At 56.4% G+C, this 12,412-nt stretch overlaps 1 protein-coding gene across 1 annotated transcript in view; it reads right to left on the minus strand.

The window, feature by feature from the left end:
- The window catches only part of ADAMTS8 (ADAM metallopeptidase with thrombospondin type 1 motif 8), a 17,363-nt gene extending 9,260 nt beyond the window's left edge, over nt 1–8,103 (minus strand). The window contains exon 1 of the mRNA XM_035346102.1: nt 7,299–8,103. Coding sequence (XP_035201993.1) covers nt 7,299–8,036 — 738 coding nt within the window. The 5' untranslated portion in view covers nt 8,037–8,103. The remainder of the gene's footprint in view (nt 1–7,298) is intronic.
- Nucleotides 8,104–12,412: the final 4,309 nt, after the last annotated feature.

Genomic DNA, 12,412 nt, shown 5'->3' on the forward strand with positions numbered 1-12,412 from the left:
CTTCCCAGTACATGGTGCTGCCTTCCCAGTACATGGTGCTGCCTTCCTGGTACGCGGTGCTGTGCACCCTGTGCCAGCGGGAAGGACGCGGCAGGTTACGGGCAGGACGATCCCACCCCGTGGTCATTGCCTTGTCCCCTTCTCCAGCTGCTGTCTGTCACATGCCACAAACCCTTTGCACTCAGGGACCCTTTGGGAAAGCCTCACGTGTCCTCACCAGTGCTCCTGCATATTCCCAGGGCATTAACCCTGCCCTTGTCTCCCCAGGGCAGGGGCCACCGTGAGTGCACTGCCGCTGCTGCTGCAAATTTCCCTCTTGCCGCTGCAAAATTCCTGCCTGTGCCAGTCAGCAGGGCCCGAACCCGATGTCCCCAGCCACAAACCACACTTTCTGCCCCTGACACTCGGCACTATTACTCCTTGAACGTGTTCTCTGGCTGTGGCCCATGCGCCCGAGCCACGTGCGGCTCCTTCCCACCGCGGTCCCTGCTCGTGAATGGGGCTCGTTCCCACCCCAGGGCTTCTCCCAGCAGCATCCTCGGCGCGGCGGCTGGGACAGCCGGCGGTTACTTCATATGTCAAGTGCGCCAGCAACGTTTAGGCTGATGTAAACATCTTATCGGAGCATCGACATTCCCCTTCTGCTTGGCACCCTTTCACAGACCTGGAGTCAGGGGAAAAAAATGCGGCTATTACACAACACGCGAGTGTTGGGAAAGAGAAAGTGGCTTCTCCCGGGCCCAGACAGGTCGCCCCGCCACGGCACCGCCAGCCCACGGAGCCGGCGGGAGCCCCTCATGTGTGACTCATGTCCCGGGCCAAAACACACAGCGAATGTCACGGAGAAGTCACCGCCGAGGTCAGAAACGCAGACAAGGTCCTTGCGAGCGCAGCCACTGCTCCAGGGGACGGGGGAATTGTTTATCCCGTGGGGAAGTCCATTGGGAACCTACCTAAAAATAGCACAAAGCCTTCCTAAAATTACCCCTGGGAAGACCTAGAAGGATGCTCTGTGGGACCATGGCCTCCCATTTGCTTTGCATCCAGAATGCTCATGTAGAACCGTGCAGCATTGCCAGCGATTGAGGGGACAATGTGAGAAAAAGGGGCAACTTTTTCCCAACTGCACTGCAGGGACGTTTTTCTCTCTACGGTAGTGTTAAGGTTGATACGCGCACCACAAAATGTGCCTGGGACACAGAGACTAACCTTAATGCCACCATTTCTGCTCAAGCACTGTAAGAGGTGTTAAAAACCACGGGGATCATCCAGCACCTTGAAGCAAATCCTGCCCCGTCCCTGTCCCTCCCCCTCCAGGTTTCTCACCAGTCTGTATTTTTTTTACCTGGGAGCTCTCAGAGCCCTAGGATATGACTGTGGGGCTGTGCCCAGCCAAGAAACTATTTCAGCAGTGAGAACGCGGGGGCTTGGAAAACATCCGCCTGCCTGCCCTCCATCTGCAAAGCGCCAGAAAGAGCTGGAAAGATGGAAAGTGAACCAAACAAACGGCTATTTAGCACAGATTAAAAGGTCAAATCCACTTGTTCCACCATCTGGTGTCTATTTATACCCGTCCTTGGACCGTGTGGGAGCTCGCTGGGTTTCAGGTGGCCTGCTGTAGGACCCCAACTGCTCCAGGGAGAGCAGCAGCCCACCTGCATCCCTCCTTGCTTTGGCCAAGGGCTCGGAGCTGGGGCTAAAAATGAGCTACAGGGTCCCCAGGGCTCAGGAGAGGCCAACTTCGCTCTTTTGGCCAGCGACCGACTGCAGATGAGTTGAATCCCGCTCCTCGCATCCTCCCCATGCCTTTGCAAGGAGGCTGGATGAGCCACCTAGGAGGGAACGCTCAGGCTCGTGGGCTGATTTCTGTCTCCTCGCAAGGTGCCGCTGCAATTTCCAGCCAGTGCCCTTGGAGATCGTGGAAGGATTTCCATCCAGCTGGTAAATACAGCTGGAAAACCAGCCCCTCGAGGTGCCAGCCCCCATGGACTGCAGGAGCATCGCTCCTCTGCTCCACCTGCACTGCAGAGGCGGCACAAGAATCTCTACAGCCTGGCTCGTTTTGCCCCCAAGAAGCCCAAATTCAACCATTTTCCCCCTCAAAGTGCCCGTGCCACAGCTCTGATACTCCTCCTGCCGCAGCACGGCCGTTTCCTACCCAAGCCCCGAGCGAGCCACACACGTGCACCACCGGCTGTGCCCGGGGAGAAGGAAGAACCCTGCTCGGACGAACTGCACAGCAACCACTTTGCAAGGAGAAAACTATTTATCTAGACCCACGGGGGACTCGATCCTGGGGGAGACAACGCAGCCCTTACCCAGAGAGCTGCCTGACACAGTTACAGGTCACGGGACTGCCAGCAGCAAGCAGTACGTGCGGTGAAGAGGCTCAGCAATGAAAAAAATAACTAAGTCGGAGCACAGAGAACTGGAGTGATTGCTTGCAACTTGCCAATGCCGAAGGATTGCGCTTTTGATACAGGCTCTTGCAAAATCTCCACTTACGTTCATCTTCAAAGGAAGCACTTGGAAGCTGCAGTCTGCAGAGATCCCCAAACTGTTTTTTAAAATTATTATTAATATTTTTTTTTTTGGGGGGGGGACTGGGGGGAGGAGAAACCACGCTTAGACCGACACTATTGCTGTGGTATGCACATGATGATCTAATATTGTTGTCCCACCCAGTGCGGGAGGGTGGCAGGGTGCAGCCCCCGGCACGGCTCGCCTCCCCCCCCACCACGTTCCCCAGCTCACCCTGGGGAAAAACACCCGTGGAGACTAACTGCTGTGCTTGGCCTGCTCTAGGGCTGTAGGTTTGTTTGTTTGTTCATAAGGTTGCTTTTTTTTTTTTTTCTCCTCCCTTCTCCCTAAAAGCCAGTGTTTCTGTAGGGGGAGAGAAGAAAAACGCCGAGATTTCTGGAGAGCGGACAGATGGAAGGAAGAAAACACAGGGTCAGATGTGAGGGCTGCCCAGCTTTTGAAAACAACTGGTGAAAACACATCTCAGCCTGCCTCCCAAAACATCTGCCTGGGTGCCCTGTAAAATCAGGGGTGGCAGCCAAGGGAAACGGGGGGTGAGCTGGGGATGAGGGGGACACCTGCACCCCAGCTGTGCCTGGCTGCCCCATCCCTGTCCCACTTCTCCCTTGGTTTTCCCCCCTTCCCACTCCTTATTCCTTCCTTGCTGGATATCTGGGGCTGTCCCGTGAGAGAAGCAGCTGCCCCTTGTCAGGCTGGGGACACGGAGGCACGGCAGCACCGCTGCACGGACAAGCGGAGAGCAAACCGCGTCCCTGGGGGGCTGCGGGGGGCAGCCCGAACAGGACTCCCCTGGTGCTGTGTCTTTCATACCAAAGCCCTTTACAATCAGCACTCAGCAGCGGTGCTGAGGCTCAGCAGCTGTTTAACATTACGAGGAGGAGGCAAGCAGAGAAGAGCAGCACATCTGCCAAGAGGATGCTCAGGGGGTGGGTGTGCTGCTCCGGCCCCACGCAGATGCGTGCCGGGGCTCCTCCGGCCCCTTGCTGCTAGGTCTGGGGAAACACAGGCGGTGCTGGTGGATGGCAGGATCGGTGCAGGTTCCCTTTTGCTTTGCAAAAATCCCTGTTAATCCCATCCCTTGGGATCGGCTCAGGAGGGGTCGGCTCCTTTTGTCAAGGGATTAAGTGAGCTCCAAGGCTCAAACTGCAAAGTATCATAAGCAAGCTTAAGAGCTGGACACGAGGGAAACTGAGGCTTGGGGTGGCTTTGGCTTTACCTCCAGGTCACTCTGACAGCTGGCCTGAGCATCAGAGGTGGCAGCAGGACCCTGGCAGTGCCTGGGTGCAGGTCAGCAGTGCCCCATGCCCCACACGGGGCCACACGCTCCAGCGCCCGGATGGTCTTAGAGAGGAGGAATTGCAACAGCACTCCTAAAACCTCATAAATCTGCCTGGAAAAACCACAAAAGTCAGGAGAGGAATCCCGGCTTAATCAGCCCAACCTCATTTTGCTGTGGTCCTTGGTCGCTGCCTTCACATGCCAGCTCTCAGGCAGGAGTTACAGGCTCCTTGCATCAATGAAGGGGGAAAGAAAAGCGGACGGCAGCCATCCTCGGCTTAGAAATGCGTCTCATCCCTGGTCTCTTGGGGGCAGAAATCCCACCGCAGCGATCTCATTCTGCTGCCAGCTGGCTGGGGATGTTGCAGCCAGCTTCTGTGGCTGCCTGCTGCTTTTGGGGTCGCAGACAGACCCTGGGCATTGCTGAGCACCGCTCCAAGTGCGGCCCGTGTGGTGCGCAGCCTTCAGCACGTCAGAGGAATTAAGCCCTGCACCATCTCCTGCCTCAGTTTTCCATGATCAAGAACCCCACTTAATTCTGCTAGAGTCTTCCCCCCTTCAAAAATCATCTTGGGTCCTCTGCAGGAAAAACACAAAGAATAATTTCTGCAGCCATCCTGGGGCCTCGCACCCGTCTCTATATAGGGGAGCACTTTCTATTCACCACCGCTCACATCCCACAAAGTCCTCCACAGCCTGCTGGGTGCTCACAGGTGGAAGAGCCCAGCACTGCCCTGCTGCTGATGCCCCCCAAACATCTCCTGCAGTCATCAGGAGGAGGATTAAATCCCCAAATCCCAGGCCTGGTTTTGCTCTCACTTCATAATTTCCTCCCGGTTTACATGAGCATTGGTGGAAGCAGAATTAAGCTCTTGTTACCTAAATTGGGTTAACAGCTGAATTATAATGGCTCAATCCATGGCACAGATTGATTAAAAATAAATCACTAACAGCATTTCCCTAATAACAGCATGACACTGATTATAATTTGCAATGCTTGAATGCATCTCATGGTGACTATCTTCTGCTTGATCTCTTGCAGCTTATGCAAGAAAGTAACTGGAAATACAAACAATGCTTGTGGCCTTTAATAAATATTTAGTAATTAAAGTGTGGTTACGGGAAGAAAAGTCACTATGTAAGTATGGCTGCTTCTTCTGACTCAACATCACAGCTGCCTGGGCATCTCCTTGTGAGAGCTCACTGGCACAAGGGAGCTGTCACTTTTTTGGCTCCCCAAACGCAGGTCCTTAGGGAGAAGCAAGGAGGAGGCTATTTGGTCTCTGAGTTGGGAGCTTCTCCTTGCATTTGTGTCGCTGAGATCAAAAGACAGAAATAGAGCAGGTGTTTGTTGGCTGCTTTTTACTGCTACACTTGGAGGGGAAAATGCCCTAAGCTGCCACAAGAACTGGCTGAAGTTCTCTCCCAAGTACTTAAATGTTATTGCCCTGTTCGTCCCATGTGAGATCTCTAACAGCTTCCTTTCCATCAGGAAACACCCTGAGAGATGCTGCAAAGATAGTGCTCTTCAGGACAAAGAGGAGACAGTAAAATAGGAGCCGAGCAGACTGGAAACTAATTATTAAGGTAATTAAGGGGGGAGCTGCCATGCATCTGCCCTGCAGCATCACTCATGCTCCAGGGCTCTCCCAGCAAAGCCAGGGCATGGTTCCAGCATTTCAGCCCCTTGCAGCTCAGCAGCCTTCTGCCTTCAAGAGCTGCCACGGCACTGATGTGCCCACAGGGGTGTTACTTTTTCCCCATTTGAAGCTGGGCATTATCAGGATTCCCACCCGAAAAATCTATCGGCTTAGCTGTAGCAGGTTGCAGACCCTCGGATATTGCTTTAAAATCTTCCTGTGCCCACCTGACTACAGAAGGAAGATGCAAAATGCTATTTTTCCTGTCCTTTGGGGGAATCTGGGACCAGTTTCACACTGCTGGGAGTCACTTGCACTACCATTTATTTGCCTGTTGCTTAAAGGTTTGGGTTGCTCCGCTGCAAAACTGTTCTGCCTGCTGAAAGCTCTGGGGGGCTGTCTCCAAGTGCAGCATCCATTGCTCCTTGATCTGCTGCTATCTGGAGACCGAGCCCTCTGGAGTTCCTGCTGGCCCGGCTCGGGGCTATGCGAGCAAAAGCAAGCAAAGGGCAAAGCTTGAGTGATGCTGAACACCCGGAACAACAGCTGAAATCAGCTGGAGCACCAGGGCTCAGCATTTCTCAAGGTCAGGCACTGCCTGAGCAGGGCTGGAATTAAAACACTGCTTTATTAGGAGTGGAGAAGCTGGACGAAGCCGACAGAAAAGAAGGACAAAGCGGGCAGAAGTGGCAAAGCCATGCTGCCAAAGTGCAGGTTTCAGGCACCCACACCAAGCTCTCCTCCAGCAGCCCTGCCAGCCACAGCAGAGGACGAGCACTTTCGGTGCATGCCTGTCACTTGCAAAGCCCCGGGGATTTCAGACCGTGCCAGCCTGGATTTGGACCCGGGGACCCAAACAAACCTTCCCTGCCAGGAGCAGGGCAGCACGTGCAGGGAAGCGGGGCACAGCACAGGACAACGCCGGGGAGATTCCCCCATGCAAGAGCTGGGGAAACTGAGGCACTGGGAGGAGGTCCCCAAAAATCAGTGACTGGTGCTGCCGAGAGCCCCTCTGCGATGAGAAGTGCACACCAGACCTGAGGGATTAGCCCTGTCCTTATCACATTTGCAGTTACACTGGTGTTTCCTGAGCTCGAGCTCCCCAGCACCAGGGGGCCACGTCCCCACCCCGTCCCACTGCGGGGGTCTCCGTGGTGCCTGGCCGGGGGCAGCATGCCCAGGCTGGGAACGCTTCTGGCGGCAGCAGTGTGGGGAAAGGGCAGCGCTGTGCATCTGCTGGGCTGCTAACAGGTGGCTCGGGAGCGGGGCTGTTACTGAGCCATTTACTGCCTGGCTCTGCAGCGTGGCTCTGTCCCTACAGAGAGGGATGGGGACACCGGACAAAGAACACTGCAGGACACAGCTAGGCAGATATATGGGATAGATGCCGGCTCTGGAAAGGGTCCCCAACACCAACTGACACCCGCCCCCCCCGCAGCCTTTACCCAGGGATTTTTGGCTCCTACATAGCAAGCAAGGGTGAGGACAGAGCACAGGTCCCCAGCCCACCGCCGGCAGTCCCTGCCTGTCCCTACCCCACCAGGCTCCGGGGTGGGAAGGGGCCACCCCTCGCTGACTCCAGGCCCCCCGAGGACCCCGGGGTGCAGCATCGGGTGGGGGGCACACGGGCGCACGGCTCCTCCCCGTGCCTTAGGAGCAACAGGGGGCCGGGTGGGATCGGGACACGGCACGGGTGGGGACACCGGGGAGCGAGGAGGGGCTGGGGGGGTGACAGAGGGATGGGGACAGGAGGGAAGGGAAGGTGGTGGGGATGGGGAAAGGAAGGGACAGAGGCAGGAGGGGACGGGGATGGGGACGGGGGCCAGCTCCAGCCCTTACCTCCACGTCCTCCCCGTAGAAGCGCACCATGGAGGCGTCGGCCACCAGCAGCGTCTCCACGTAGCGCGCCTCGGAGACGAAGCGCCGGGGCCTCCGGAGCGGCTCCGCGGGGCCGGCGGCTGCCGGGGGCCGGGGCCGGGCCGCCGTCGGGGCGGCGCGGCGCTGGAGGCGGTGCAAGCGGCGCCAGGGAGGGCCGGGAGCGGGCGTCCCGAGCGGCAGCAGCTCGTAGGCCGCCCCGTCGAGCAGGAAGGCGGCGCGGAGCCCGGCGGCCGGCCCGCAGCGGCTGAGCGCGGCGGGGGCATCGGGGCGCCCCTCGACGGTGCCCGCGTAGAAACAGCCCCGGCGGGGCGAGGCCCGGCCCGGCGGCCTCCGGCCTCCTCCCAGCCTCTGCAGGCGGAGGCGAGGGGCGAGGAAGGAGGCGTCGGGCCGGAGGCGAAGCACGACGGCGCGCCCGAAGGCGGCCAGCCGCAGCGCCAGCTGCCCCGACGGGGCGGGCAGGCGGGCGGGCAGCACCGGCTGAGCCTCCCGGGCCGGCGGAGGCTGAGCCTCGCGGGGCGGCGGAGGCAGCGCCCAGGCGTGGCACAGCAGCAGCAGGTGGAGCGGGGCCCGGCCGGCCAGCAGCGCCCGCCGCCCCATGGCCCGGCCCCGCCGGGCTCCCGCTGCCCGGCCCCGCGACGGCTGCTCCGCGCCGGCTGCGGAGCCCGCTGTATTTATACTTTCTCCCCCCGGCTTTGACATAAGAGGTTTATTTTTGATCTCTCGCTGTTCCCCGCTCCCCTCCCCTGCCAGCCAGAGGCTGGGGGAGGAGGAGAAGTGAAAGAGAAAAAAAAAAAAAAAAAAAAAAAAAAAAAAAGAAGAAGAAGAAGCAGAAAAAAAAAGCACTTTTGGATGGGGTTTGAGGCCAATCAGGCGCCGGGAGCCCCGCCTGCCTCCAAGTGTCAACTCCAGCCTGTTACTCTCCCAGCGTTAACCCCTTCGGCCCAGCCGCTGCCCGCCCGCAGCTGGGGCCTGATCCTGCTCACCCCGGCAGCAGCGGGGTGCAGGGTCCTGTCCCCACTGGGGTTTTGCAGCCGCTTTTCCCCCTGCCACGGGGCGAATTGCCCCCGAGGGGTGCCAGAGGGGGCCACATCCTCCCCCTGGTTTCCTGGGGAGTCCCTTCTATTGCTCCTCTGGATAGGGCTGGAAAGCACCAGGGCTTTGCCATGGAGAGCGCCTGCAAGGCAGGAGGTGTACCGGGACGTTTGGCTCTGTGGTTCCCACATCCTTTACTTTGCCAGGGACAGAGGATTTTGGGCCCCAGGGAAAGCTCCAGCAGTGACAAACCCAGGAGGTTTCCATGCCCTGAACAGCTGGGGCCACATGGGGTTTGCTCAGGCTGGAATAAAGCAATGGGCTCCGGGGGCTAAATCGGACTTGTGGGAAATACCTACAAGAATAAAATAATGCAACCAGCTCCCCCTGTCCATTTTGGGGGCAGCGGAGAGTGTGACTTCATTAAACACCTGGATCTCCCCCTTTCAGATCCATTTTGTCTCCCTGTCAGCGGAAATCCTACAGGTCTCAGCCTGCAAAACCCGATGGACTCTGCCACGAGTACGGAGGTGGCAAATGTTGGGAGATGGGCAGAAGCACGCTGTCCCTGGCGGGGAACCTGCTTAGCACCAGGAACAACCCGGCTGTAATGGAGCAAGGGAAATTGCTCCTTATAGATTACTCCTTCTTTCCTCTTTAGCCCTCCTTCCTCATTAGTTCATGCAATTCCTGGCTTTTGGAGCACGCTTGGTGCAGCACGGAGATATCCGGGGACGGTGGTGGGTCCCATCCTGCTCCGTGTCCTGATTTCCTAAACCTTTTACGGGGGATAGCATACACTCAGAGCTGGGCTTGTGCCTTAACCACGCAGTGGATACAAGCCCAAGGATCAGCTCTTTGAAATTGTGGGTTTTCTTCCCCTTAGCCTAATCCTAAAAGGACCTGAAGTGGTGAAGCAGCATTTGGCACCTTGGGATTCCCACTTCCCTGTAGCTGGGAAATCAGAGTCCTGGCCACAGCTGGGCAGCAGGGTGCAGGGTGAAAGCTGACCCTTTGCTGAGGATGTATTTACATCTGCCTTTCTATTCTTATCTCCACTTAAAAGCCACATCCCTACCTATATAGTAAACACAGCAGTGGCTCTAAATAGCAGCGCTACCCTGGGGCCAAGGCTCTGATTACTTCTTGTCTTTTTAAAGTGCGGTTTTCTGTGACTGTAGGAGGAGAGGGGAGGAAATAAGAAAGAAAGAAAGAAAAAAGAGCAACCCCAGGCACGGTGTGGTTTGGTCTGGGACATCTCTCCAGGGCTGCGTATCAAATGTGCTCCCTCAACACCCGGCCTTGGCTGCTCTCCCCCGGCCGCCCGGCTGCAGCTGGAGGGGCTTTTTCATAGTTCAAATTTGCATTTGAAAATCGGCAGGAAAGCACAAATCGGGGCTAGCAGCCAAAAGTGAGCCTCGACTCTGTCTCCTCTAGCCCCAAAGCCCACTGAAGGAGTCTGCGCAGGCACGCAGCTCCGAGGCAGAGGGGTGCCCCTGCGCTGAACTAGGACAGGTAAGGCTGCAGGCGATGCAGGGCACGTCTCTCCAACAGGATGCAATTTATTCCCGGCTTTCCGCTCCCCTTGCCGCATCTTTGATCTTGGAGGACATGCCTGCCTCTTAGCTTTAAGGCACCGCTGGTTTTCATTAGCGGCTCTCGCTGCAAACAGTAGCTGGAATTTCTCGTGGCTGATACAAGCCTCGCTGGGCTCGTTACGAGCGAGCTCGAAGGCCAGCTCCGAGACAGCGAACCCACACCTGGCTGCCCTGCCACGGCTCCTCCCGGCAGAGGATGAGCACCCCAAGGCTTTTTTTGGGGTTCCTGCAGCTTAAACCCTCGCAGGACCCCTCCACGCTGCCGACAAACCTCTCCTGCCACAGCTCTCCTTTCTGTGCGGCTGCCTGAGCATGTGAAAACCATTAAGCACGTAGTCACCGTGATTTAAAGCCCCTTTTGATCAACCAGCTTGCAGACCTCTCCCCCTCTCCGTGTCCCCAGCTCTGCCAGGCTGTCCCCTCCCCGGGGCTCCAGCCACCGGGCACCCATCTCCGGGGGAATTTCTCCTGCCGGGAAGCACGAGGCCCTCGTTGCTTTTAGGGCGAATATTTGGGAGAAAAGCCCCGGGAGGAACAAAGCAGCTCCTCTCCGAAGCCTTGCCGCTAGATGTCAGTGCCGCCCTGCGCTGCGCCTTCGCAGCCCCCCGGGACAGATTGCGGCAGCAAGTGGGGGGCGAGGGGGCCACAGCCAGCCCCAGACCAGCCGTGGGTTTTCCGACACCCCATCCCTTGGCAATATCTCGAACCAGGAGGATTTTTTGCTGCCGGGGGGATTCAGTTCAATCCTTCTCTGCCAGTGAAACAAATCCCAGAAGCCAGGAGAAAAAGTTCTCCCAGCATTTATGAGCATTTCACTTGCTGGTCAAAATAAGCAATTTCTTTAGTTTTGCTCTCAAAACGAGCAGGTTGGAAGAAATCTTGCTCATAAAAGTTCATCTGGGCTTTAAATCAGGGCCCTGGGTCCTGCCCAGCTGCCTTCAGTGGAGGTGTCCTAGCTGCAAGGGTAGGACATGAGGGAAAGGGTGAGGGAAAGGGCTGCAGCCTGGTGCTGGGCTTGGCTGTGCATGAGAAGGGGAGGTTTGGAGTGAGAAGCATGTGAATTAGGAGCAAAATCGATCATCCCGGGAGAAATGCATAAATCCCTGCACTGAACACAGCCGCGAGAGGGCTCCCGTGGCTTACAAGTGCTGGTTAGTCTGCGTTTAGTGCCTCAGCCTCCTCACTCCCACCTAAAAAACCTGTTTTTACGTTCCCCTCAGTGCAGCATTTGCTCTGGGGAAAGCCATAATTCCTACTGGGTCCCTTAAACGTAGGAAAATCCTGTTTCAAGCTCCAGATGGAAAGGGCAGGGACAGCCGGGCTGCCTCCTCCAAAGTATCTCGGTGCTGCAGACCCAGCATGGCCTGGGGACCCCGAGAGCAAAGGGCGGTGGTGGTGGCCCAGGGACTTAATTTCAAAGGCTGCAGGCTCAGATTTATGAGGCACTTACATTTTTATTCCCTATTTTTAATTGCATTTTGATTTTCGATGCAATGCATTGCATTGAATTACATTTAATGCCTCGATTGCCAGAGCAAGAAAGTAGCACCAGAGGGCAGCCTTGCCGCGGGGTGGTTTTGGAGCCCCACTTGCCGGCAGGTGTGGTGGGATGTGCTGTCAGGGAAGCAGGATTAGGGCTTTCCAAAAGGGTGAACCCCCTCTCCAGCACTGCAGCCTCTTGCCAGGTTTCTCACCCGGGGTTTGAGGCTTGCAAGGTGTCCTGAGAGCAGCACATCGGTGAGAGGAGCCTCCAAGGATCGCTCCGTCCCTGGGCTTAGCGCTAAAAAAATATGGCAAGTTGTACCAAAAAAGCTCTTCTCAAAACACATAGGAACCCCCCCTCCTCCCTATCCCACCCTCGCATGGTTTATGGGCTGATGAAAATGAATGAGCCTCATAATGGTTTGCCTGAGTGATGAGCATCTTTGGCAGCTGGATTGTGCATCGCCATTACCCCACGTTTATTCCAGATGTGCAAACTTTGGGGCTTGCCCAGATCTTCACAGTTTTGCAAACCTGGTGTATTTAGGCATATTTGCTTTATATATTTATGCCACAAATGTTGCATAAAGTTAATTAATAAAGGTTTGGCCCCACTGTGGGCAGGCATGTACCATGCTGAGCTGTACAGTCGTGGCTCATAAACCCTGAGGCTGGGCCCATCAGGTGTGTGCAGGAATGATAATAATGAGTGACACTGGTTTGGGGGATATGTGGGAACATCTTCTGCCTCCTCTAAATTTCCATTGACTGTTTCAGAGCATCCTAGAAAAAAAGTTTTTCTCATGCCTGTCTTTCTTTAAAGAAAAGAGAGCCTTAAAGAAGAGGAGATGAGCATGGAGGGGAGGTTTGGATGCTTTCTAGAGACAGGAACTATCACTGAGACCTGCAAAATCAGGCAAAATCAAGCTTTATGATTTTTCCTACATACATCGGTATTCCCCC

The sequence above is a fragment of the Oxyura jamaicensis genome, chromosome 24 (genome assembly GCF_011077185.1).
Source record: "Oxyura jamaicensis isolate SHBP4307 breed ruddy duck chromosome 24, BPBGC_Ojam_1.0, whole genome shotgun sequence".
Classification (NCBI taxonomy): Eukaryota; Metazoa; Chordata; class Aves; order Anseriformes; family Anatidae; genus Oxyura; species Oxyura jamaicensis.